Source organism: Scyliorhinus canicula, chromosome 8 (genome assembly GCF_902713615.1).
Source record: "Scyliorhinus canicula chromosome 8, sScyCan1.1, whole genome shotgun sequence".
NCBI classification, from domain to species: domain Eukaryota; kingdom Metazoa; phylum Chordata; class Chondrichthyes; order Carcharhiniformes; family Scyliorhinidae; genus Scyliorhinus; species Scyliorhinus canicula.
In genome coordinates this window covers 99355092-99379232 of record NC_052153.1, presented here as the reverse complement: position 1 = coordinate 99379232, position 24141 = coordinate 99355092, and the positions used below count along the sequence as shown (strand labels likewise).

Below are 24141 nucleotides of genomic sequence, written 5' to 3'. Positions count from 1 at the left end.
TTGAAAAAAACAAATTGGGTACTCTAAATTTTAAAAAAAAGAAAATATACTGAAGTGCGGAGGCGATAGAAAGAAGTTGAATACAGCCGTTCACATCCTCACCATGTCTCAAAACACTTCACAACCAACAAACTACTTTTGAAGTGCTATCTCTGTGGTTACGTGGACAAGGGTGGCAGACAAATTGTACACCAGGTTCCACAAACAATGATGAGATAAATGACCAGTTAATCTGCATTTTTCTCCCCTGGTTGTGTTGGTGAAGGATAAGTTTGGCCAGGGCAATAGGAGAATTCCCCTGCTGGGATCTTTTATACACCTGAACAGCCAGACAGGGGCTTGGTTTAAACATCTTAATACACCGGGCTTCACAGTATAAATAGCATGTGTAAAGTCTTCTGAAATATGAAAAAGGCTTTTATTATTTTTTTTCTGTTTGGTTTTGCAGCATTAAAGGTAAATATGATTTGAAGCCTGTGGTCAGTGAGGCATTGCATTTTGAAAGAAGCTATTCCTTTAGCCGTGTTAATAAAGAACTGGTTAAGAGAGTGCTGATTTAGGAAGACAGCAGCTGGGTGCCAGGAGGGCTTATGAATGCTTTTTGTTTTACTTGGAACTGATTGAGAATGAGCCTGGGGCTGGCACAAATTGTACAGCATTTTTAAAAAGACATTAATGGGCTTTCAGGCATGTTGGAAGTTATGAACCCTACAGCTTTAGAACTATAAACAGTTTAGTATTCCAGAATTTATTTTTGTTAACTAAAGCTTTCAAAAGAAGTTTTATTTTAAAAAAAAACAAGTGTCAAAATATTAAGATTGTTGAAGCAATTTGTCTGACTTGTTGGTTTTTGTAAGGTTCTTATGAAGATGCATAATGGGAAGGCATTTATTCAAGTAGTTGAAGAGTCAGATATCTTGTTATGTTTTGATAAATGACTTAACATCATGAAAAATATAAATTCACTACACGGTGTCACGGAGGATGTACAAATGTCAATGTATTAAAGCTCTGGAATAAAATTTAAAAAGTCAGATTGACAACTTACAAAATAGTTAAGGCAAACTATTAGAAAATATGACTGGTTTCTGTCACTTGGAACTATATTACTTCAATCACAAGGTAAAAAATAACACTTTATAAAAATTACTTAAATCTCCATGCCCCACATTGTAAATGGCCTAATACGGAGTGATATGTGTTTGTGCGTGTGTGTATTTGTATGTTTAGAAGGCGTTAAAAGCACGGTGGTGCAGTGATTAGCATTGCTGCCTCACGGCGCGAAGGTCCCAGGTTTGATCCCAGCCCTGGAGTTTGCATATTCTCCGCGTGTTTGTGTTGGTTTTGCCCCCACAACCCAAAAGATGTTCAAGGTAGGTGGATTGGCCATGCTAAATTGCCACTTAAATGGAAAAATTTATTGGGTACTCTAAATTTATAAAGGAAAAAAAAGGAAGGTGTTAGGGTAACATCAAATCTGAATTTTGTGTGAGGGAAAGAAGGGAAGGATTCAGCTCTTAGGAGCCTTGGTTTGGTGGATAATGGCATAAAGTCTTTTGCAGTAAACAGTTGCAGTGATCCTATAATTAATGAAGCTGCAGGAAGCAACCGTGACAGAGGAGATGAAAGCCTTGCATGTGAGTGTTCATGATAATTGATGTGCAGCCGTGTAGAAGGATAGCAGTAAGGGAAAGCTGTAAGAAAGGGCAGTTGTGGCTTTCATAATGCGGTGGGAATGGAGGAGGGGAAGCTCCAGCTATGCTACCAGTTCCCACTCATCCATGGTGTACAATGAGGCTTATTAATATGGATAGGATATTGATATTTAATTGTGTGTGTGATTTACAGAGAGTGGAAGTCCTTGAAGAAAAGTTTAAAGGTCAGCTCATGGGATTAATCAAAAGGCTTTTTGAGTTTGAAATGAAAGAAAATGGCTGTGGGTAAAAGGCCTTGAACTGTATGGAGGACGGACCAAAACTCTCAACAGGCAGAAGTGTAATTTCAGTGACATTTAGCAAAGGTTTTTGAGAAACACAAAAATACCATTGTGTTTTGCCGTTGCAGTGTAATTATTTTTTAAGAACCACTTCTGCATTTTACCTTATCTTTCAATTTACAAGGCTCCCTTAATTTATTATTTATTTACTAAAGCAGTCTTGTTCCAGACCTCTGTGGTTTGGGTGTCCATGTTTGTGTCCTTTTCAAGGACGTACCCATTTCTGGACAGTGTGTAATTTGGACAACATTTTCGGGTTCTCTTTGTCAAAAGAGGAGTCAATATGTAAAATAAAATTCAGTTACTGTCATTCAAGTAGAAGTGAAGCCATTCTTAATTTGCATCTTTGTTATTCATTTGGCCTTTAATGCCATATTAAAATTGATCACATTTGCCAAGTTCAGAATCAAATACGTTTGCAATCTATGACAGGAGTGGCCAGATGTATGTCTCAATGGGTTTTATAATTGTGCAGCATGGAACTTCAGTGGTCAGATATGAAGCTCAAATCCACCTATTAACTTCATATATCTCACATTTCTGGCACTAGCAATACTTGATTTGGACGTTTTTACTAGCTTAACTGGTCATTAGTATCATTTTGTGGGATGGCTATGCTAGCCAACAAAATAACTGTGATTGCATTACAAAAAATGTAATCCTTTGGTCGTCCGGTACTTTCAGAACGTCTTGAAGACAAGAAAAACACTCTATTAATGTAAGCTTTTATGTTTATTAATACAAATCCATATGTATGATATGGTGATGATTTTTTAACCATGGAGCTGATTTTTGTAGGGCATCTCCCAAAGACTCTTGTATTACACTTGTCAGTGATCGGGATTTAATTCGAGTGATGAGACACAAGTCTTATTTTCTACTTTTAGGTAAATTGGAGCTGTGATTGTGGGTTTCTCTACGTACGTCAACCAAGTGATTAGGGAATGCTGATCTTGTAGCTGAAAGGAATAATTTAATCTGAGGCGTATCTCAACCTGCAGTGAATTTCCACATCTTGTTTAGAGTCCTCAATCCCTTCCCACAAAAGAGGTGGCTGCAACTGGACATATTTTGGGAGAGTGGTGGGGGGGTTGCCTGTTTCTGAGGTAATTTTGAACCATAAAGGCAGATGTTAGCTAACCACTCAGAAATGCGCCTGTGCTTAAGCAGTGAATAAGCTTGAATGTCATTTTCTTAGAACTGCAATGAATTTTTGGGGGATCAATATTACACATCAGGCAGCAAAACAAAGGCTGCAGAGATATGACAGTGATGAAAATCTCATTGCATTGGAACACACAGTCCCCAATGGCAAACATTCTTCCTTTTTGTGTTGGAGTTTTATTTCAGTGGATACGCTGTTCTCTGCAACTGAGAACAAGTTTTAATTTCAGATAAAGATGGGGGAGCGTTGACATTTAACAAACGTTGCTTTGGTGGTACTTTTTCAGTTGTTCGCACAATTGGTGCGCTATGCCAGAAAAGCAGCTCACCCACGGTGCAGGGTGGCCAATAAAAGCAGGGAGACCCCGCTCCCGGCATCGACCCGGCACGCAATGCCTCGTGAGATTCAATGTAATCTCGCGAGCCATTGCGATGTAAATCTCACCCACAATGGGCAGGATCACATTTTGGCAAATCTGTATATTCGAGCATATTACAATCAGTCTAATGTGCAGATTCCCGCGGTACCTGAGGCTTTGGGATTTATCCCCTTCATCTCGGAGGCCTTAGGTGAGCACTGTTCAGCACTGGACTCCACAAACAGGGACCAGATGGAATGTCACTCGTGGGGGTCCTCCAGGGATCTGAGGCCCCCAGCTGCATGCCGTTAAGGCAGGGTGGCGCCCTGGTACTGCTGGTGCCACCCGGGCACCTTGGCAGTGCCAGCCTGGCACTCTGGTATCCACCTGTGTGCCAACCTGGCACTGCCAAGGTGCCCAGGTGACACTTCCAGCTGGCATGGGTAGTACCAGGTTGACACTGCCAAGATGCTATGCTGGTATTTTGTTTGCCTGTGCAATCAGGCCAGGGGTGTGTTTGGGCTAGAGGGAGCCGGGGATTGCTTTGGGGGTCTCGGATGGTATCTCGATCTCTCACTGCACCAGGGAGTTCCAGCGAGCGGAGCTCCACAGTGTACAAAGCAGGGTTATGCGAGGCCTCGGCCGCCGTTCCCAACTGAGGCCCCATATACAACGCAAGTTGTGTTGAACAGCCATGTTTACCACACTGGGCTAAATCGCTGGCTTTGAAAGCAGACCAAGGCAGACCAGCAGCACGGTTTGATTCCCGTACCAGCCTCCCCGGACAGGCGCCGGAATGTGGCGACTAGGGGCTTTTCACAGTAACTCCATTGACGCCTACTCGTGACAATAAGCGATTTTCATTTTTCATTTCATGTGTTTCCTAGTGTTGCGTGCACCAGGAAACACATAGCTAAATCCGCTCGCTGTGGGACTTTGTTCCCCTTTGGCTGAATCAAGCCCTATATAATTATGCAAGCAGAGGTGTGTGAATGCAACGTTTTTCAAACACATTGCCTAAGTGTCCTGGAGAGCTGTACAGTTTCAGAATTTAAGGATAAAGAGGAAATATTGGTGAAAGAAGCACTAACCAACCAGATATGAGGTGACTGTTTTGGGTTTTTGAGTATTCATCAAGATTTGACCCTTTATTTAATAAATTTAGAGTACCCAATACTATTTTTTCCAATTAAGGGGCAATTTTGCATGGCTGCTCCACCTAGCCTACATATCTTTGGCTTGTGGGGGTGAGACCCACGCAAACATGTGGAGAATGTGCAAACTCCACACAGACAGCGACCCGGGGCCGGGATCGAACCCGGGGCCGTGGCACCGTGAGGCAGCAGTGCTAACCACTGCGCCACCGTGCCACCCTGATTTGACCCTTTTTCCTTCCTGCTTTTCCTTGATGTTGACTCTTTCCAGGGATACAATTGGCCTCGAGTATTGACACTATTCAACTAACATTAGGGACCTCCAAGCGGCAATTGGATAGGTACATGGATTATGGTAGAATGAGGGGGTGTAGATTAATTTGTTCTTAATCTAGGACAAAAGTTCGGCACAACATCGTGGGCCGAAGGACCTGTTCTGTATTTTTCTATGTTCTATGCTGGCGCACTTTTAGAACATAGAACATACAGTGCAGAAGGAGGCCATTCGGCCCATCCGGTCTGCACCGACCCACATAAACCCTCACTTCCACCCTATCCCCGTAACCCAATAACTGACGGCAATTTATCATGGCCAATCCACCTAACCTGCACGTCTTTGGACTGTGGGAGGAAGCCAGAGCACCCGGAGGAAACCCACGCAGACACGAGGAGAACGTGCAGACTCCGCACAGACAGTGACCTAGCGGGGAATCGAACCTGGGACCCTGGCGCTGTGAAGCCATAGCGCTATCCACCTCTGCTACCGTGCTGCCCTTGTGCTACCGTGCTGCACTATTTGACAGCAGCTGACGTCACACTCCATGTTCATATTTCGGTACTGTTAGGCAAGATTAGTGGATATCCATGAGGATTGGAAAATCTAGCCAATTAACTTTCCCCCTCCCTAATGCAAATGTGCCGAAGGATTTCACCTGAGATTTCACCCATTGTCGGGCTCAGCTAGATACCTTTGTTGGGCAATTGGGGAAGCTGAATACAGTGAAACCCTGACCCTATTATGTATATATGGCTGTTGTATGCCTCTCATTGTTGGTTCTGTAATAACTACAGTAGTTTTCCAACAAGAGTGCACTGTTCCCCTAAATTTCAATGTGCTACTCAGTTCTGAAGCAGTAAATCTGAGAAATTTCTATTGCTCGGACAAGTTTATTTTAAAACATACACTCATGCTTTACGGTTTTCATAGCCTGAAAAGCGGCGACAGCAAATGTAACGTATATGTTTGTTTGCTAAACATTGGTATGTGTTCCAATTATAACAAAAATATTTATTGTACTGCATTAGATTATTCTCAAACATTGCTCTTCAATTTTTGGTACATGAGCAATTGTAGTCATGAGACAATCAGAAATAATCTAGTAACGTTCATCTGTTCTTTCACAAAAGACAAATGACAGTCAGCCCTACAATTTATGGCATAATGTGCTCCACAGCATAAAGTGTTTCATTCTATCCCTCCTCGTGCTGTTACCTTCCACTGTAGTGCAACACATTATTTGTTCAGATAAGCTTGGTCCTTAGCATTACAAGGGGTTACTAATCACCACTTTGTACTCAAGATAGTTTGACGCTAAGCAATAATTGACATTTCTCTGGCCTAAAGGATCAAAACTGTAAAGCTCATTTATATCTAGGAATGTTGTACTTTTATAAGGAACTCCTGCAGTTCTCACAGAACCATTAGTTGTACAGGACATAAGGCAGCCACATATACCAGTGCTAGCCTTTTACCATCTTAACTAGCTGTAAGGGGACAGATTTTCCTTTTGGACATGGATGTGCGTGCTTCATTCCAGACTGACAATATTCCCAGTCTGTGTTCCTTTATGTGCTCTACCCAGACAATTATTTAACACCTAAGTGCAAAAAAGCAATATCAGAAATGTTGTCAGTGAGCTACTTTGTATATTGGCAGCAATATGAAATAATAGAAAATATCACTTAAGGTAATGTGCTAGACTATCAAATAAGCCCTGACATCTATTATTATGAAGTGCTTCCAGAGGTTGGTCATGAGACAGATCAACTCCAAACTCCCAGAATGCCTTGATCCAATGCAATTCGCATACGGCCACAACCGGTCCACAGCAGATGTTATCTCCCTGACCCGAGACTTATCCCTGGTGCATCTCAACAACAAGGACACCTATGTCAGACTTCTTTTCACCTCGGTTGGGCAATTTAGTGGAGAGGCTTCTGGGACACTCACTGGTGCGCACGACACAGCTTTTCATTGACTACAGCTCCGCCTTCAACATGATAACCCCAGCCAAGCTCACATCAAAGCTCCAAAACCTAGGACTAGGCTCCTCCATCTGCAACTGGATCTTTGACTTCCTGCCCACAGACCTCAATCTGCCAGGATAAACAACGACATCTCCTCCACGATCGTCCTCAATATCAGGGCCCCGCAAGTCTGGGTACTTAGCTCCCTACTATACTCCCTATGCACAAATGGCTGTGTGGCAAAATTCAGCTCCAGTTCCATCTACAGGTTTGTTGATGACACGATTGTAATGGGTCGGATCATTTTCTCTTAAATTTAGAGTACCCAATTATTTTTTTTTTCCAATTAAGGGACAATTTAGTGTGGCCAATCCACATAACCTGCACATCTTTGGGTGTGGGGATGAAACCCACGCAGACACGTGCAAACTCCACATGGACAGTGACCCAGGGCTGGGATTCGAACCCGGGTCCTCAGCGCCGTAGTCCCAGTGCTAACCACAGCGCCACAAGCCGCCCCTGGCAGGTCAGATCTTAAACATCGCCAAGTCAGAGTACAGGAGGGACATAAAGAACCTAGTGGCATGGTGAATGACAACAATCTCTCCCTCAATGTCAGAAAAACTATGGAGCTGATCATCGACTTCAAGAAGTGAAGTATTGTTCATGCCCCTATCTGTATCAGTGGTGCCGAGGTAGAGTTGGTTGACAGCTTCACATTCCCAGTTGTAAACATCACCAACTATCTGTCCTTATCCACCCACATTGATGCTATTTGGCTACATCACAGCTTGATGCAACTGCTTGGCCCAGGACCGTAAGAAACTACAGAATCGTGAACACAGCCCAGTCCATCACGCTAACCCGCCTCCCATCCATTGACTCTGTCTGCACCTCCCATTGCCTTGGGAAAGCGGGCAGCATAATCAAAGACCTCCCCCACCCGGATTATTCTCTCTTCCAACCTCTTCCATCAGGCAGAAGATACAAAAGTTTGAGGACACGCACCAATAGATTCAAAAACAGCTTCTTCCCTGCTGTTACCAGACTCCTGAATGGCCCTTTTAGGGTCTGAACTGATGTTATGGACTGAACTGATCTTTCTACGCATCTCCTCTGCAGTTGTAGTACAATATTCATGTACTTCACCCGTTATCTACGTTTATGTATTTTCATTATGTATCCTCATGTATTTATCATCTGGTCTACGTATTCATGTATGGAGCGACCTGCCTGGACTGTACACAGAACAATACTTTTCTCTATACCTCGTACCCCTGACAATAAATCTAAATCTAATCTAAGGTGCTTCGTGTGTGATATTCTCACACGCCGGCAAACGGAATGTGCACCGTGTTCATGCTGACGGCGGGAATTACAGTGATCTAATTAATGTGTGTGAAACTTCATTCACCTGTTTCTTCTCCCAGATAGGGTAGTTCTCTGAAATATTCTAGTTTATTGACAGTATCAAAATACAAAGGACAATACAATGAAGACACCAATCACTTGGCACCCATGTCAATATCAAAATACAAAATAATGAGAGGGTAGTTCTCTGGACCCTGGAATTCAGTCTGTTGTAGGCACAAATTGAAATGCCTGATTAACTTGAATCTCCTGAAGCAGGTTTATTTTAATATGCACTAAGCAGTAGGAAATGTGTTGCTCATTTGTCCTCCAGTACAATTTTAGCAAACCTTGCTGTATTTCTTTTGGCTTCCAGGCTAAATATATACGGCGTTGCTCCTTGTTAGTTGTCTCTAGCTGCACTTTGTTATATCACTTAACTAAAAATCTGGTATTCAATTAATAAGATAAAACAGTGAAGGATCTTGCATGCTCTTAATTCCCTTCCTTTTACACGGCATTTAACTGGGAGTGTTTGGCATGCCCACCCACTACCGGTTTACATGTAGAAATTTAGTACTGTGCAATTGGACACGGAGCACCATTGTTCATCCAGCACAAAGATCCCTCAGCCCACAACACTTTTATCTATAAATAACTAATGCAAGTGAAATTGGTGTTTTTTCCACGTATGAAAAACGGTTTAAATTTTCACCGCCTTGTGCAGTCTGTCACTGAAGAAAAACATGTTTTTGTAGTCAGTCCTTATTTGCCTGTTTGAAAGCCGAACAGACTTGCCAGTCTGCATTTTTTCCATAAAGCTTTATTTGTCTTGACAGTATCTAAATACAGAGAAGCATTTAGGGTTGTTTGGTCTGCGAGCTACGGAAGGATTCCTTACTGCACTCCACTGCTAAATTTGTCGGGGGGTGAACAGACTGGGAAGTGTTGAGTGGAGGAGCTCTGACAGGGCCTCCAGTGTATGGTGTTTGCGGCTGTAATTTAACAGTGTAATTTTTTATGAGTCCTGTGGTTAAAAGGGCATGGCGGCATGCGGCATGCTTCAGTAAACCCCCAGCAGAAAAAAAAAGGTCAGAGGCTGTTTACGTGAAGATGTTTGGAATTCCGGAGCTGGCACGGCTCCTCCAACAATAAGCGGCAGCAGGTCTGCGGCCTTCTTGTGGAAAATGTACCATTTGCATAAGGTGCCAGCCGTGGTGGGTGCCTGTTCATCGTTAGCTGGGGGGGGGGGGGGGGGGGGGGGGGGGGAGAGAGAGATGTTAATTCAAAGCGCAGTGTTTTTTTGGGAGGGGGGCAGCAAGCTCCCAAATTGAACTATAATCAGCCAGGGGACTGGTGCTTGATTTGATTCCGAAGGGAAACAGGGCAGCCTTACAGTCAGGGATGAACACTGACAGTTTTTTAAAAAATTGATTTATTTGCAGGCCCTGGTTTGGATTCTTTCGAGCCACTGGAAACAGTCCATGTATATCTCACTTTGTGGTGCTGCAGTGTTGTCTCTCGCTTTGTGGTGCTGCAGTGTTGTCTCTCTCGCTTTGTGGCACTGCAGTGTTGTCTCTCGCTTTGTGGTGCTGCAATGTTGTCTCGCTTTGTGGCGCTGCAGTATCGTCTCTCGCTTTGTGGTGCTGCAGTGTTGTCTCTCTTGCTTTGTGGTGCTGCAGTGTTGTCTCTCGCTTTGTGGTGCTGCAGTGTTGTCTCTCGCTTTGTGGTGCTGCAATGTTGTCTCTCGCTTTGTGGCACTGCAGTGTTGTCTCTCGCTTTGTGGTGCTGCAGTGTTGTCTCTCTCGCTTTGTGGCACTGCAGTGTTGTCTCTCGCTTTGTGGTGCTGCAATGTTGTCTCGCTTTGTGGCGCTGCAGTGTTGTCTCTCTTGCTTTGTGGTGCTGCAGTGTTGTCTCTCGCTTTGTGGTGCTGCAGTGTTGTCTCTCGCTTTGTGGTGCTGCAATGTTGTCTCTCTCGCTTTGTGGTGCTGCAGTGTTGTCTCTCGCTTTGTGGTGCTGCAGTGTTGTCTCTCGCTTTGTGGTGCTGCAATGTTGTCTCGCTTTGTGGCGCTGCAATGTTGTCTCTCGCTTTGTGGCACTGCAGTGTTGTCTCTCGCTTTGTGGTGCTGCAGTGTTATCTCGCTTTGTGGCGCTGCAATGTTGTCTCTCGCTTTGTGGCACTGCAGTGTTGTCTCTCGCTTTGTGGTGCTGCAGTGTTATCTCGCTTTGTGGTGCTGCAATGTTGTCTCTCGCTTTGTGGTGCTGCAGTGTTATCTCGCTTTGTGGTGCTGCAGTGTTGTCTCTCGCTTTGTGGTGCTGCAATGTTGTCTCGCTTTGTGGTGCTGCAGTGTTGTCTCTCGCTTTGTGGTGCTGCAATGTTGTCTCGCTTTGTGGTGCTGCAGTGTTATCTCGCTTTGTGGTGCTGCAGTGTTGTCTCTCGCTTTGTGGTGCTGCAGTGTTGTCTCTCGCTTTGTGGTGCTGCAATGTTGTCTCGCTTTGTGGCGCTGCAGTATCGTCTCTCGCTTTGTGGTGCTGCAGTGTTGTCTCGCTTTGTGGTGCTGCAGTGTTGTCTCGCTTTGTGGCGCTGCAGTATCGTCTCTCGCTTTGTGGTGCTGCAGTGTTGTCTCGCTTTGTGGTGCTGCAGTGTTGTCTCTCGCTTTGTGGTGCTGCAGTGTTGTCTCTCGCTTTGTGGTGCTGCAGTGTTGTCTCGCTTTGTGGTGCTGCAATGTTGTCTCGCTTTGTGGCGCTGCAGTGTTGTCTCTCGTTTTGTGGTGCTGCAATGTTGTCTCTCTCGCTTTGTGGTGCTGCAATGTTGTCTCTCTTGCTTTGTGGTGCTGCAGTGTTGTCTCCTTCGCTTTGTGGTGCTGCAGTGTTGTCTCGCTTTGTGGTGTTGTCTCTCTTGCTTTGTTGTGCTGCAGTGTTGTCTCCCTCGCTTTGTGGTGCTGCAGTGTTGTCACTCTTGCTTTGTGATGCTGCAATGCTGTCTCTCTCGCTTTGTGGCGCTGCAATGTTGTCTCTCTCGCTTTGTGGCGCTGCAATGTTGTCTCTCTTGCTTTGTGGTGCTGCAGTGTTACCTCTCTCAGGCGCCCCCATCTCTTGTGCTGCAGAGTTGAGGGAAAGCCAATCAGCTCGCCGTGCTCACAGCGGGACTCAGCCAATGAAGCGGCTGCTTGGGCCCGGCCGGCCGCGCAAAGCCCTGAAGGGAAATACTTTAAACAAAGGCTTTCACTGCAGACAAATGTCAAGTGTCTGCACTGCTCTTTCGTCTTCCACTATTTTATTGCAGCGGCAGCTCTGAAAAGGGCTCGCTTGTCCCCTTCTCTTTACAAATGCTGACGCTTTTTTTTGTTGTTTACGCATTTTTAATTACACGTTTGTCTTTCTCCCCCTCCCCGGCCACAGCTGCGCTGCTGCAGTCAGTTGTGACTGGGACTCGCAATCTCTGGGATGGGAGAGAGAGAGAAAAAACCCCTCTGGCGATACAGATGCATTAGTGTTGTAAATATTGTTGACATGTTGAAGAATCTAACGCAGCCGAGAGGTCCGCGGTGGCTGAAATGTAGTGTGAGAGGAGGAGTAGTTTGAGCTGCCCATCATTTCACACATTTTCCAGATGGGGGAGAGGGGGTTATTTTTGTCTTCTCTTTGTGGGAGGGAGTTGGGGGAGACTTGATTGCAGACACGTTGTCCCATGTCCTTGTGGCATCGCATCGCCTATATTAGACCTGCGCTGTTTCCTCACCTCATAAAATGTAGCAGTGTTACACCGAGAGGACACGGGTGTGTTCACAGGCTCTTCCCCCCCCCCCCCCCAGTAGCATTTCTGTCAGCTCTTTAGGGGTTTAAATTGCGGGTTTGTTCTGTTTACAGGCCTTTGGGGACCTCAGCTAGCTGGGGAAGGTGTTTGCTGCAGTTGACTGCAGTGTCGGTGAGGCGTTTTGTGGTTTTGTTCAGTTCTGGATGAAACTCTTGATACCTCAAGGTTACGAAGGCAGTCCAGCTCTGAAGTCTTGCTCTGATAAGATGCAGACTTTCCGCAGATCAACTTCAAAATATCTCTGCTTTGAGATTGAATAGGGGAAGAAAAAAAAGGGAAAACCTTTGTAAAATATAAATGAGTTCACATTCCTTATGAGGAGTGCAGTGCATTGGGTTGAAAGTATTTTTACCCTGCAAGCGTGAAGATAGGAAAACACTGATGAGAATTCAGCAGGTCCTTGAAATGAATATTTTTCTTCTTTAAAGAGGTCCATCTGTCCGCCGTCGCCCCGCCTATGTTCCTAAGAGAATGATGAATGAAATGAGAAGTAACCCATATGAAATGATACGTAATTCTAATTTAGTAGACTGTAGCTACTTGATGACAATTGTACATGCAGTGGGCGCCACAAACCAAAACGCCGGGAGGAGGATGTGGGATTTAATCAGCAGCAGACCAACATTGCATGTCGTTCAGACAATGAAGGAATAGAGAAAGAGTTCCAGTGATGGAGCTTGCATTGGGTGCCATTTAATCACCCTCCCAGAATTGTGCATAATGGCGCTCACCGCATTCAATTGTGATCCATTAGTTTGAAAAGGAAGTTATTTTGTGTTGAGTAATAGACAGTAGTAATTTGTGCGGAAGACGATATCAAATCATTTTACAATTGAGATGGTTGCATTCATTTTGCTTGTGGAAGGGAGAAATAAAACTTCCACAAGAATTCAGGCGAGGAGTCAATGAGATGTGAATGAGAGCTGAGATATGGAGTTTGACTGGTGTGAATCTTTTTGCTCTGGAAAGGTTAGGGCGTTGATCCCTCTTCCTAAACATCAAAAAGGAAAAATTCAGATTGCTCATGGTCAGCGCAGAAAGGGCTTTTTAGTTCTACAGACTAGCTCAGTGTGTGCTGGCAGCTTGCCAAGCAAAAGCAATTACGTGTAATAATAGCAAAAATTAAGAGGTGAGTGTTGCCGTTTTACAGCAGGACGTGGCAAGAACCATTTCCTTCTGTCAGCCGTATCTCGATTACACACGAGAAAAAACAATTTCCTGTCGGTCTTGACTTGAGGTCAGTGAAGCCAGAAAGAGGAAGAATGCAAAACCACAGTCCTGGAAAACAAATGTGTATTAAGTGCATGGCAGAAAAGTATAGAGGACTCCCAAGGCCAGAGTTTTACACACGCCACCCCCAGCGGGGAAGCGTGACATTGCATAGACAGGATTCCCTCTGGGACCCCGCCCGCCCTTCCCCCACTGGAAGCAATTTTAGGAGGCAGGGCCTGGGAATATTTTGTTTATTAAATGGTAAACATTACATTTGTAGGGTGGCACGTGGCGCAGTGGCTACGTCGCTGAGGACACGGGTTCGAATCCTGGCCCTGGGTCACTGTCCGTGTGGAGTTTGCACGTCCCCCTCCCCCGCCACCCCGTGTCTGCATGGGTTTCACCCCCACAACCCAAAGATGTGCAGGTTAGGTGGATTGACCATGCTAAATTAGAAAAAAAAAATTCTAAATTTATTTTTTATAAAAATTACAATTGGACAAAACCAAACCATACAAGCACTAAATCACAGCAGTGTAGTTACACAAAGAAAACCAAATAGATGTTGAACAGTAAACAGGCAGCAACAACACAATGCCGGCAGCAGGTCACAACAACCTTCCTGCAATATCCTCATCTGGGTGGTGCAGGGCCTGGGGGATTAGAGAAGCCTGCCCTTGTCCCAGTTAAGGCCCTTAAATGGCCATTTAATAGGCACGTAAGGACCTTTTCCCACCCAGACTCATTTTTTATGCTGGCAGAATAATGGCACTTTTGGGAAAAGGGGGTACCTCCATCAGAAGCCCCCCCACTGACTGGGAGCACCCAACTCTCTCAAGGCCCAGAGACCCCCAGGCCTCCAGAACTCCCTCCCGCACCCCAGGGGCCAAGACCTCCCCAGATGTCCTCTACCCTTGGTTCCAGGCATCTTCCTATCATTGCAGCATTGTGCCTGGAGGTGCTGAGAGCGTCCAGCTAATCTGATTGGCCGGCAGATATCAAGGTGGACTTCCACCCAAATGAAAATGGAAAACCTGCCTTCTGCCAATCAACGTTTGTTACAGCATGAAGTGACAGTTGGCCTGTCAGAGTGGATGGGAATGTGTTCGTTACCAGCTCTCACAAGCCCCTAATCCGAAAAAATTCAGGCCCAAATGTAAAGATCATTTTTTTTAAATCTTTTTTTCCTTTATCTCCTGCAGGTGTTCTGGTGGTAAATGTGACCTGGCGAAATAAAACATACGTTGGGACACTTTTGGACTGCACAAAACATGACTGGGCACCTCCAAGGTAAGCCAACTTTGGGTGCACTTGAAATCCTGTAGACCAGGATAATTGCAGAATAATTTTGGAATTCTACATGCAGAACCTGAAATTGCACCAATTTAGAAGCGTTATATTGCAGTAAATACACTAGATGGAAAAATGTGCTTCTTGGTATTAGTTTCTATGGCTTCAATGGAGCATGATACCAAGCTTGCGTTCCTGGAATAGCAAAGATAAATGCAGATCAGATAGGCCTTTCAGCCCATCTAGCTCATTCTTCCATGGGAACCTGTTTATTATTAATAATCAATAATAATCAATCATCGTTATTATTGTCACAAGTAGGCTTACATTAACACTGCAATTAAGTTACTGTGAAAAGCCCCTAGTCGCCACACTCCAGCGCCTATTCGGGTACACAGAGGGAGAATTCAGAATGCCCAATTCACCTAACAAGCATGTCTTTCGGGACTTGTGAGAGAAAACCTGAGCACCCGGAGGAAACCCACACAGACACGAGGAGAATGCACAGGCAATGACGCAAACGGGAATCGAACCTGGGACCTTGGCACTGTGAAGCAACAGTGCTAACCGCTGTGCTACTGTACCTGGATAGCCAGGTGGTGAACAATAGAATGCCGGTCTTTAAATAAGATCTTATTGGGAAATACAGTGACACCCATTGCATACTGAATGCCTCCAAAAATCACTTTCGTCTGTAAAAGCACTGATGAGTCGCCAATTAATGCCCCCCACCTGAATTCAGTTAATATCTAATTGATGTTCAATTAACACGCAGTCTTAACTGCTTTTTGAGCAATGCCAAGAGTTCTGACTTCACTTCACTCCCCACCTGGGAGATATTTTACTGAGAAGTGCTCCTTGACATCAGTCTTGAAATTGTCTTTTCCTAGTTTGTACCTTTGTCTCCCTGCTCTGCAATCCTTCAATCAAATTGTACTTAGGGTTCACCTGTTCTAATCCATTTAGAAAAAAGATTTATAAGTACCTCTAAATGGTCTTCCATTTTGTTTCCATTGAAGGCTGATGAATTCAAGCTGTTCTAGGTTGGCACACAGCTTATCCATCTGACACTGTAGTTTAACTTTGTGACTCTTCCATTTGAAGCGCAATGACCAAAATAAGGTGCAACACTCAATGTGTGGCCTGACCAGAGGACAATACAATTCAGTTTGACAGCCATTGGGCATGATTTACCGGCCTTGTCGCGCCCAACTCTGGAGTAAATCTCGTGAGAAGCTTCTCGTGAGATTTCAGCCGCTAGGGACGCCTCGTGAGCGATCTGGATTTTGCCCTCATTGGGCGTGATCCAGATGTGCATATTCAAGTGAGTAATTAGTCTCACTTGAATATGTCTGCACCGGAGTTACTTAAGCATGGGATCGAACAACCTCGCCTTGGAGACCCTGTCATGGCGCGTTTAGCACTGGTTTCTACAAATGTGGACCAGGCATTACAGCACTGGAGGGGAGGGGAGGGGCGGGGGGTCTCCAAGGTGATCGGAGGCACCTGGGTGCTTGGGCTCTGGGCAGGGTGTACTCTGTCACTCCTTTTTTTTAGTGTATCCAATTCAGTTTTTCCAATTAAGGGGCAATTTAGCATGGCCAATCCACCTCCCTGCATATCTTTGGGTTGTGGGGGCGAAACACACGCAAACACGGGGAGAATGTGCAAACACCATACGGGCAGTGACCCAGAGCCGGGATCGAACCTGGGACCTCGGTGCCGTGAGATAACAGGGCTAACCCACTATGCCACCGTGCTGCCCGTACCCTGTCACTCCTGATGTCTTCTGTGTACCCTGGCAGTGCCGCCCGAGCAATCCCAGAGGGGGTGCCTGGCTGACATCTTGCCCGTGTTGGGGATTGGGCCAGGGGTGCCCTGCCCTTATGAGATGGGGTGCAGGGGGTTTGAGGATTCCCTAATTAGTAAGTGGGGGGGGGGGGGGGGGGGGGGGAGGTCTGGAGGCCGCGGAATGGTGCCCCCATCTCACTGGCGAACTGAGCTCGTTAGTGGAGGAAATGGGTCGAAGTGCGGCTTCGGCGGGCCTTTCCAAGCTGAGGTCCGGAAAAGAGGAAGTGCCCTGTTTGATAACGAGGTCTTTCTCTGGCCTGCAAGCGCTGGGTACACCCCACTAAACACCCCCAAAACAGGACTCTGTTTCACTTCCATTAAATTCCCTTTATCTCACATTTATACTCTACAAATTATGACTGAATATTCTACTTGTATTGTTGTTTGTCTATGGCCCAGTCCAAGATTGTTTTCAGACTCTCCCTTGGCTAGTTCTGCAACATAATTAAGCATGCACGGCTGCCAGTTTCACAGCATCTACCAAAGTGTATAACAATTTGATGTTGTAAAGCAGTCCCAATGTTGAAATTAACCAGGCTCATTTGATATAAGAACTCAACAGACAAGAGGAATCATTCATCGCTTCAGCCTGAACTGGCTCTAAACCCAGATTTAAAGAGCTGGAAAGTAACCCTACCCGCGTCTGACAGAAATCGGTGACTCTTTGGATGGAGCCATCACATTTTTAAAAATCATAGTATTATTGCAAACTGGCAGTATTATTGTAGACTGGCAGCCCACAAGATGTATTTTACAATCTATTATGCAAGTTTATCTCAAAAATATGTGGCACATTGCCAGCATTTCCCATGGTACTGCTGAGCTCCTGGATTAAAATTCTATAAAAAGTAACTTATCTATTTCTTAATAGTCTTCATTTACTGCTGACTGACTTTCAACATGCACAACACGTACAGTTCAGGCTAATACTAATTGAAATGTTGTTTTATGTTCCTCAGATTTTGTGAATCGCCCACAAGTGACGTTGAAATGAGAGCAAGCCGAGGCCGGGGCAAAAGGGCACGGTCTGTTGCTAATGCTCCAATGAATGAAGCCAGTTTTACGGAGTCCAGGGGCATGCAAAGCAAGAACAGAGGCGGTGCCAATGGAAAAGGACGCCGGGGAAGTCTTAACTCGAGTGGACGTAGGACACCCCCGAACTGTACCATGGAGGATGTAAAAACCAGTCCCTCGCCCATCAACAAAAGGAAAAACAAACCCCCTATGGATTTGGACCTAAACTCCAGTTCTGAGGACACCAAGTCTGGGAAGAGGGTCCGCACAAATTCAAGAAGCACTCCAACCACGCCGCAGGGGAAATCTGAGGCTACTTTTGTGGAACAAGGCTGCTCTTCCCCAGTGTTAATTGACTGTCCTCATCCAAACTGTAGTAAGAAATACAAACACATCAATGGTTTGCGTTACCACCAAGCTCATGCGCACTTAGACCCCGAGAATAAATTGGAATTTGAACCGGACATTGAAGATAAAATGTCAGACTGTGAAGAGGCTTTGAGTAATGTGGCAATTGGTGTTGAACCCGCTGAACCAGGAAATGGCACATTGGTGTCAGGTGGTGGATTGAGTTATGATCAGATAAAGGCACCACCATCACCTATTTCTAGCACCCCAGGGACACCAAAGGGCCGCAAAGACTTGGTTAATAGCGCTCAAAGCACACTAGTCAACTCTAAATCCGGGAAGAATGCTAGTAGAAGGAAAGGTCTTAATAACGATTTGAATAACCTTCCTGTGATTTCCAATATGACTACTGCTTTGGAAAGTTGTTCAGTTCCTGATGGTAGCTCTGCTTCAGAAATGCCCAAACTTGAAGTAGAAGGGGTCATAGATAAGAAAAACATGGGTGACAAAGAAAAGGGGAAGAAGAACAGCAATGGAAAAGTGGATAAAACGTTATCAAAGCCTAAGACAACAAGACCAATTGCCCCTGCCCCTCCCCCACCACAGTTGATTGCTATTCCCACAGCAACATTTACAACCACTTCTGCAGGAACAATACCAGGGCTACCGTCTCTTACTACAACAGTTGTCCAGGCAACACCAAAGAGTCCACCACTGAAACCTATTCAACCAAAGCCTACCATTATGGGAGAGCCTAGTGCGGTAAACCCAGCCCTGTCCTCACTCAAAGATAAAAAGAAGAAAGAGAAGCGAAAGCTGAAAGACAAAGAGGGCAAAGAGACAGTAAGCCCAAAGATGGACTCTAAACTAGGGAAACCTGAGGATTTAAAAGCTTCTGCAAAAGAGCTGACTTCACATTTTTTAAAAGAGCATCTCAACAAGAATGAAGTGCTTGTAAATGGTTTATGTGACTCTCAGGAGAGCAGAATGGCCAGCATAAAAGCCGAGGCTGATAAGGTTTACACGTTCACAGACAATGCACCCAGCCCTTCTATCGGGAGTGCCTGTAGGTTGGAGTGTGGCAGTCTGGTTAATGGACAATCTCCCATGACACCATTGCACGTTTTAACACAAAATGGTGGCGATGGGACTGCTACCAAAACAAACAGCCCAGCTTACTCGGACATTTCTGATGCCGCTGACGATGGAGCTTCTGACAGCAGGTTAGAGGGCACAAGGTCAAAGTCTAATTCTCCTGCGGATACAATTTCCTCCAAGGAGACTATTGTAAAAGCTCACTCCTCAGCCTCTTCTCAGCCAACACAAAGCAAAGAAACTCATTCACCTTTTTACCATGGTTACGAGCCTTACTATTCGCCTAATTACATGCACCCTAGTCAGGTTAGTAGCGCCACAACCGGGAACACTTCTTCATCGCAGAACATCAAAGTGAAAAAAGAGATGGAAGAAGAGAATGAGAAAAAGGACAAGGTGGAGGTTTTGGAAGTTAAAAAAAGTGACACCAATACAGTAAATGCTCAAGCTCAGCACCAGTCTGTTATTACGCAGAGACATCCGGCACTTGCCCAATCGCTCTATTATGGACAATATGCATATGGCCTATGTTACGTTGACCAGAAGTCAATAATGACAAATCCTTCTTACAGGCAACAGTATGAAAAATTTTACGAGGAGCAGCGATTTGCAGAGCAGAAACTACAGCAGATAGGGCGAGATAGTGAAAGAAAAGGCGATGGGCAGCAAAAGGAACTGGGAAAAGATGAATTAAAACAGAAAAATATTCCAACTGCTACAATTTCAAAAGCCCCTTCTACCCCCGAGCCAAGCAAAAGTAGCTCAAAAGCTAAGGATTCGTTCTTGCTATCAGAATCCTCAAAGCCCGGGATTGTGAACAAACCAGATGAGCTTGTGAAATCACACATTCAACCTGTGTTGCAACAACAACTGACCATTGATGGGTTTAAAGCCAAGCAAATGGAAAATCATCAGCTCATCAAGGAGGCAGTGGAAATGAAGTCTGTTATGGACTCGATGAAACAGACAGGAGTAGATCCCACCATACGCTTTAAACAGGTAGCTAGATGTTTGTTGCCTGTGGGTGGTTAATGATATTGGGGCTAATAGCGTGAATAATCGATGCTAATGTCTTCAATTCTATATTTTCGTATTTTTATTAAAAGAAAATATATATTGCCCTCCCAATGATTCGTGCGTAAATGCACCTTAGGTATGAGGTTCTGAGCCCAGTAACAACATTTATATTAGATTTTTAATATTTACATAGAAAATGCCCTCATGACACTTTACAGTATGACAAGAGAAAACATGAAGGAATGATTGCCAAGCCACGACATGAGGGTTAGAAGAGGTGGCCTGAACATTTGTTGAAGCTGTTTTTAAAGGGAGATAGTTAAGTGGGAAAACCGGAGTTTATTGAGGAAATTCTGCAACATGGGATCAAGGAATGATAGAATCCCTACAGTGTAGAAGGAGGCCATTCAGCCCATCTGGACTGCACCATCCCTTCGAATGAGCACACTACCCATTTACACCCCCGCCCTATCCGCATAACCCAGAACCTAACCTGCACATCCCTGGACATTAAGGGGCAATTTAGCATGGCCAATCCAACTAACCTGCACATCTTTGGACAGTGGGAGGGAACTGGAGTACCCGGAGGAAACCCACGCAGACACGAAGAATGTGCAGACTCCGCACAGACAGTCACCCGAGGTCAGAATTGAACATGGGTCCTGGCTCCATGAGGCAGCAGCGCTAACCACTGTGCCACCGTGCAGCCCTTAAACCTTTGACCCTAATGGTGGGACAAAGGGCGGATGGGATTTCAGAAAGGACAGACGGTTACAGTTTTAAACCAAATTCTGTGCTGTTAACTGAATTTAGCTTTGATCGAGCTCCTACAACAAATAACGACACTTCGAGGAGGAGGACAAGGAGAATCATTCTCTCCTGTCTCAATTACTCAACGTTTACAGGAAAGCATGCGTGTGACTGATGGTCAAAGAGAAGTTTAGGCTGGCTTGTCTTCAACACCTCCCCACTGTGGAGTCAACTACCAACAGTTCTCTAACATTTCATACTGTTCTGGGCTCACAGTTCCACCAGTTATATCAGAGGGTCGGTGCAGCCTCGATTGGCCAACTGACCTCCTTCTGCACTGTAGGGATCTATGATTCTAGCTAAATAAGGGAACTTGTCAGCAATGTCAATGTAGAGCGCTTGCAACTGAAGGTTGGTTAGTCTCCTGCAGCCCAAACTACCAAACTACTGGGTGAGATTTTCAAATTTGCCAATGACAGAAAGATAGGCAACATTATAATCAGTGTTGATAGAAGCATCAAATAATAAAGAGATATTAATATATTAAATGAATGGGCAAAACTGTGGCAAATGGATCTCAATATAAACAAATGTGGAGGTCATTCGCTTTGGACGTAGAAAGGGCGGAACAGAGCACTTTCCAAATGGTGAGAAGTTAGAACTTAGAGGTCCATGTATATAGATCATTAAAATATCAGGAGCAGAAACAGAAAATAATTAGAATGGCAAATGAAAACTGACCTTTATATCCAGAAAAACTAGAAAGCCAGAGGGTGAAAGTCATGCCACAGCTATACAAAAACCGAGTTGAACCAAACCCGGAGGACTGAGAGCATTTCTGGCACCACACCTTCGGGCTAGAGTTTAATGTAGGTTACAGGGGTCTCACCCATCACCTGGAAAACTGGTGAATGCCCCACATCATCTCTTTGGGAAGGTCCATGCCCATCGCAATAAGGCACAGGATAGGCTAGAAGCAGACCTTCCCTGCGATCAAGGATCTCAGGGGTGGAAGCTCCGCCCTCTGATCGACCAGCAGCTCTTCATTTTTTGGCATTGCCACCAGGCAGGCAGTGGTTGCTGCTGTTGTCGGTTATGTTCCCACTCAAGGCCAAGGTCATCCAATCCCCTGACCGGGCACTGGCTGCCTTAAAATGGGGTACCCCAGGTAACCTGCAAGCAACCCAAACAGAATTTAGTTTTTGAATTTTCAGTGTGCCAAGCTCCCCGACAAGCGGCGATGGATGGGGCTTAAGGGCCTGAATTGGTGGTGAAGTGAAAGGCCATCCATGAGTCTTCCTAGCATGGACTTAATCAGGGCTGACGTGGGAAATTGGCGAGGTCCCCACCCACCATACTTCCATGCAATTAAATTCTCCCCTAGGATATATTGGCCTTTGTGGGAATATGGTGTAGATTTATCAGAATGGACTCCAAGGATCTAATTACACAGAGTGATGACTCAAACTAAGGCTGCAGCCCCTGAGTTGTGATTTCATCGTTGTTTTCAAGATATTATAGGGCAGTTTGAGAAAAGCGATTTCTGCTGGTGAGGGAGTCCAGGCCCAGGGGACACGGGGCACGATTCAGCAACCTCGCAGCGCCTGACGTAGTGTCTTGAAGGGGTTTTCCAGGCCATTGGAGAACTCCAGGTGATCAAGCACTGGGCAGAGTGGCACCTTGGCACTGCCATCTGGACATGGGTGGCATTGCCAGAGTGCCCGGGTGGCATGCCAGACTAGAAGGGGCACTGCCAAGGTGCCAGGCTAACAGTGCCCAGGTGCCAGGTTGCCCATGCCAGGGGCCTGGTCTTGGGGGGGGGGGGGGGGGGGGTTTGAAGACCTAGAAGAGGCAAGTTGGGTGAATTGGGGTGGGGGTCCAGAGGCAGAGACGGGGATTGAAAGATCGGGTGCCTTAACAAATGTTGCCCCGATCCCTGAATAGTTGCCAGTGCAGGAAATGACTAAAGTGTAAATGTAAAGTCTCTTGATAGAGAGTTCCTCGACGAATCCAAAAGAAAATGGCAATTGCCGCTGAGTAGAAGAGTCTTTCTCAGCGCCGCTAAATGTGCCCGAAATTGGACTTAGAATTTTTTTGGTTGAATTGGCCCATGGTGTGAAAATTAGCACATCTATATACAAAAGACGATAACGTTTGGAAAACCCTTCTGCAAATAACAATTATTCTAGATCGCTTGCCTTTTTAAAAATAAGAGATTGATCGATTTTTGTTTACAAAGGGTATTAAGGGATATGGTAAGGCTATTAAGGGATATGGATAAGGGATATGGAGTTAGATGAGCCATGATCTCACAATGGCGGTACAGACTCAATGGAATAAATGGCCAACTTTACTCTATTTCTGGAAGATCATGAGCACCAGATGTATTCTAGAATGAACCAGAAAGTCCAGGACGGGGACATTCTTTGGTGATAATTTTTGGAATAATTGAAAATTTTGTAAACAAGCGATATGAAAATTTTGTTGAAGTGATAATTTTAAACAATAGGTCAGCTAACTTTGTCATGAGAGCAGATCCTAGCTTTGAGTTGATAATTGATAATAATTGGATCACCCTTTAGGATCACCCTTTAGCTGTAAAAGAACATGTAAACTCAAGTCTCTTGGTTGTACTCTTCTGTAGGTTGCAGTTTCAAGATACATTTAGAATGTTTATGGTTCTTCATATAAAATTTTGCCCATGGAACCTTTAAGGTATATGTTGAGCAAAGCAGCTTGTTATTAAGGATTTAATTAAATACTCATTGATTCTATTCTGCATAGAAGAAAAAAATTATAATGGGAAAAAAATCATTTCAGATTGAATTTTTCATTGGCACCTTCGAGAGACTTTTCGAGTGCATCTCCAGATAATTCCTTTGTGGTCCAAAGTCCTTCATTGGAATTTTGTTGAGGCATTGGGGTCTTGCCTACTGACTGGAAAGCTGACGAGAGACCTTCGCTGCCTCATTTCAGCAGGTCCCACCAAACCACATGCCAATCAGGCAGGCGTGAGGCCAGCTATGGGACTTTGCCTGGGACCAAGGCTCTGGAGGCAGAATCTCACCTACTGAGAGCTGCGGACAAATCAGAGGCTGGCAGTTTTGTGCTCACTGGGGAGGCCATGGCTGCTGCCGGGAGGACAGGCACTGGAGTCCGAGGATCTTGGAGTGACCAAGGCCACAGTATGCCCAGTCCCTCGATCAGCACCGAGTGCTTTTGATTGAAGGATAATCCCTCGGAGAGAATAAGTTGACCATACAGTCTTGGTCGTCATGTCTGCCACATGACAACAGTCCTGCCTGTAGCTGGGTTTAAACCAGCAGTGGTAGGATGAGGCCCAAAAGTGATAATTAATTGGCTACTTAAGGGCTTCAGTTAGCTGCAGGGTAGATTGACCAATTACCTTCCTGCCTACAACTTAATTCTGACAGAGATGGGAAAGGGTTCAGGTACCCCACTGATTCACTGAATACC

At 45.1% G+C, this 24141-nt stretch overlaps 1 protein-coding gene across 5 annotated transcripts in view; it reads left to right on the top strand.

Annotated features, from left to right (window-relative positions):
* The window catches only part of znf608 (zinc finger protein 608), a 102907-nt gene that overhangs the window by 71005 nt on the left and 7761 nt on the right, over positions 1–24141 (top strand). For all 5 annotated transcript variants that reach the window (XM_038804988.1, XM_038804991.1, XM_038804987.1 and 2 more), the window contains 2 exons: positions 14502–14589; positions 17400–19896. In XM_038804988.1, the coding sequence (XP_038660916.1) occupies positions 14502–14589; positions 17400–19896 (2585 nt within the window). The remainder of the gene's footprint in view (positions 1–14501; positions 14590–17399; positions 19897–24141) is intronic.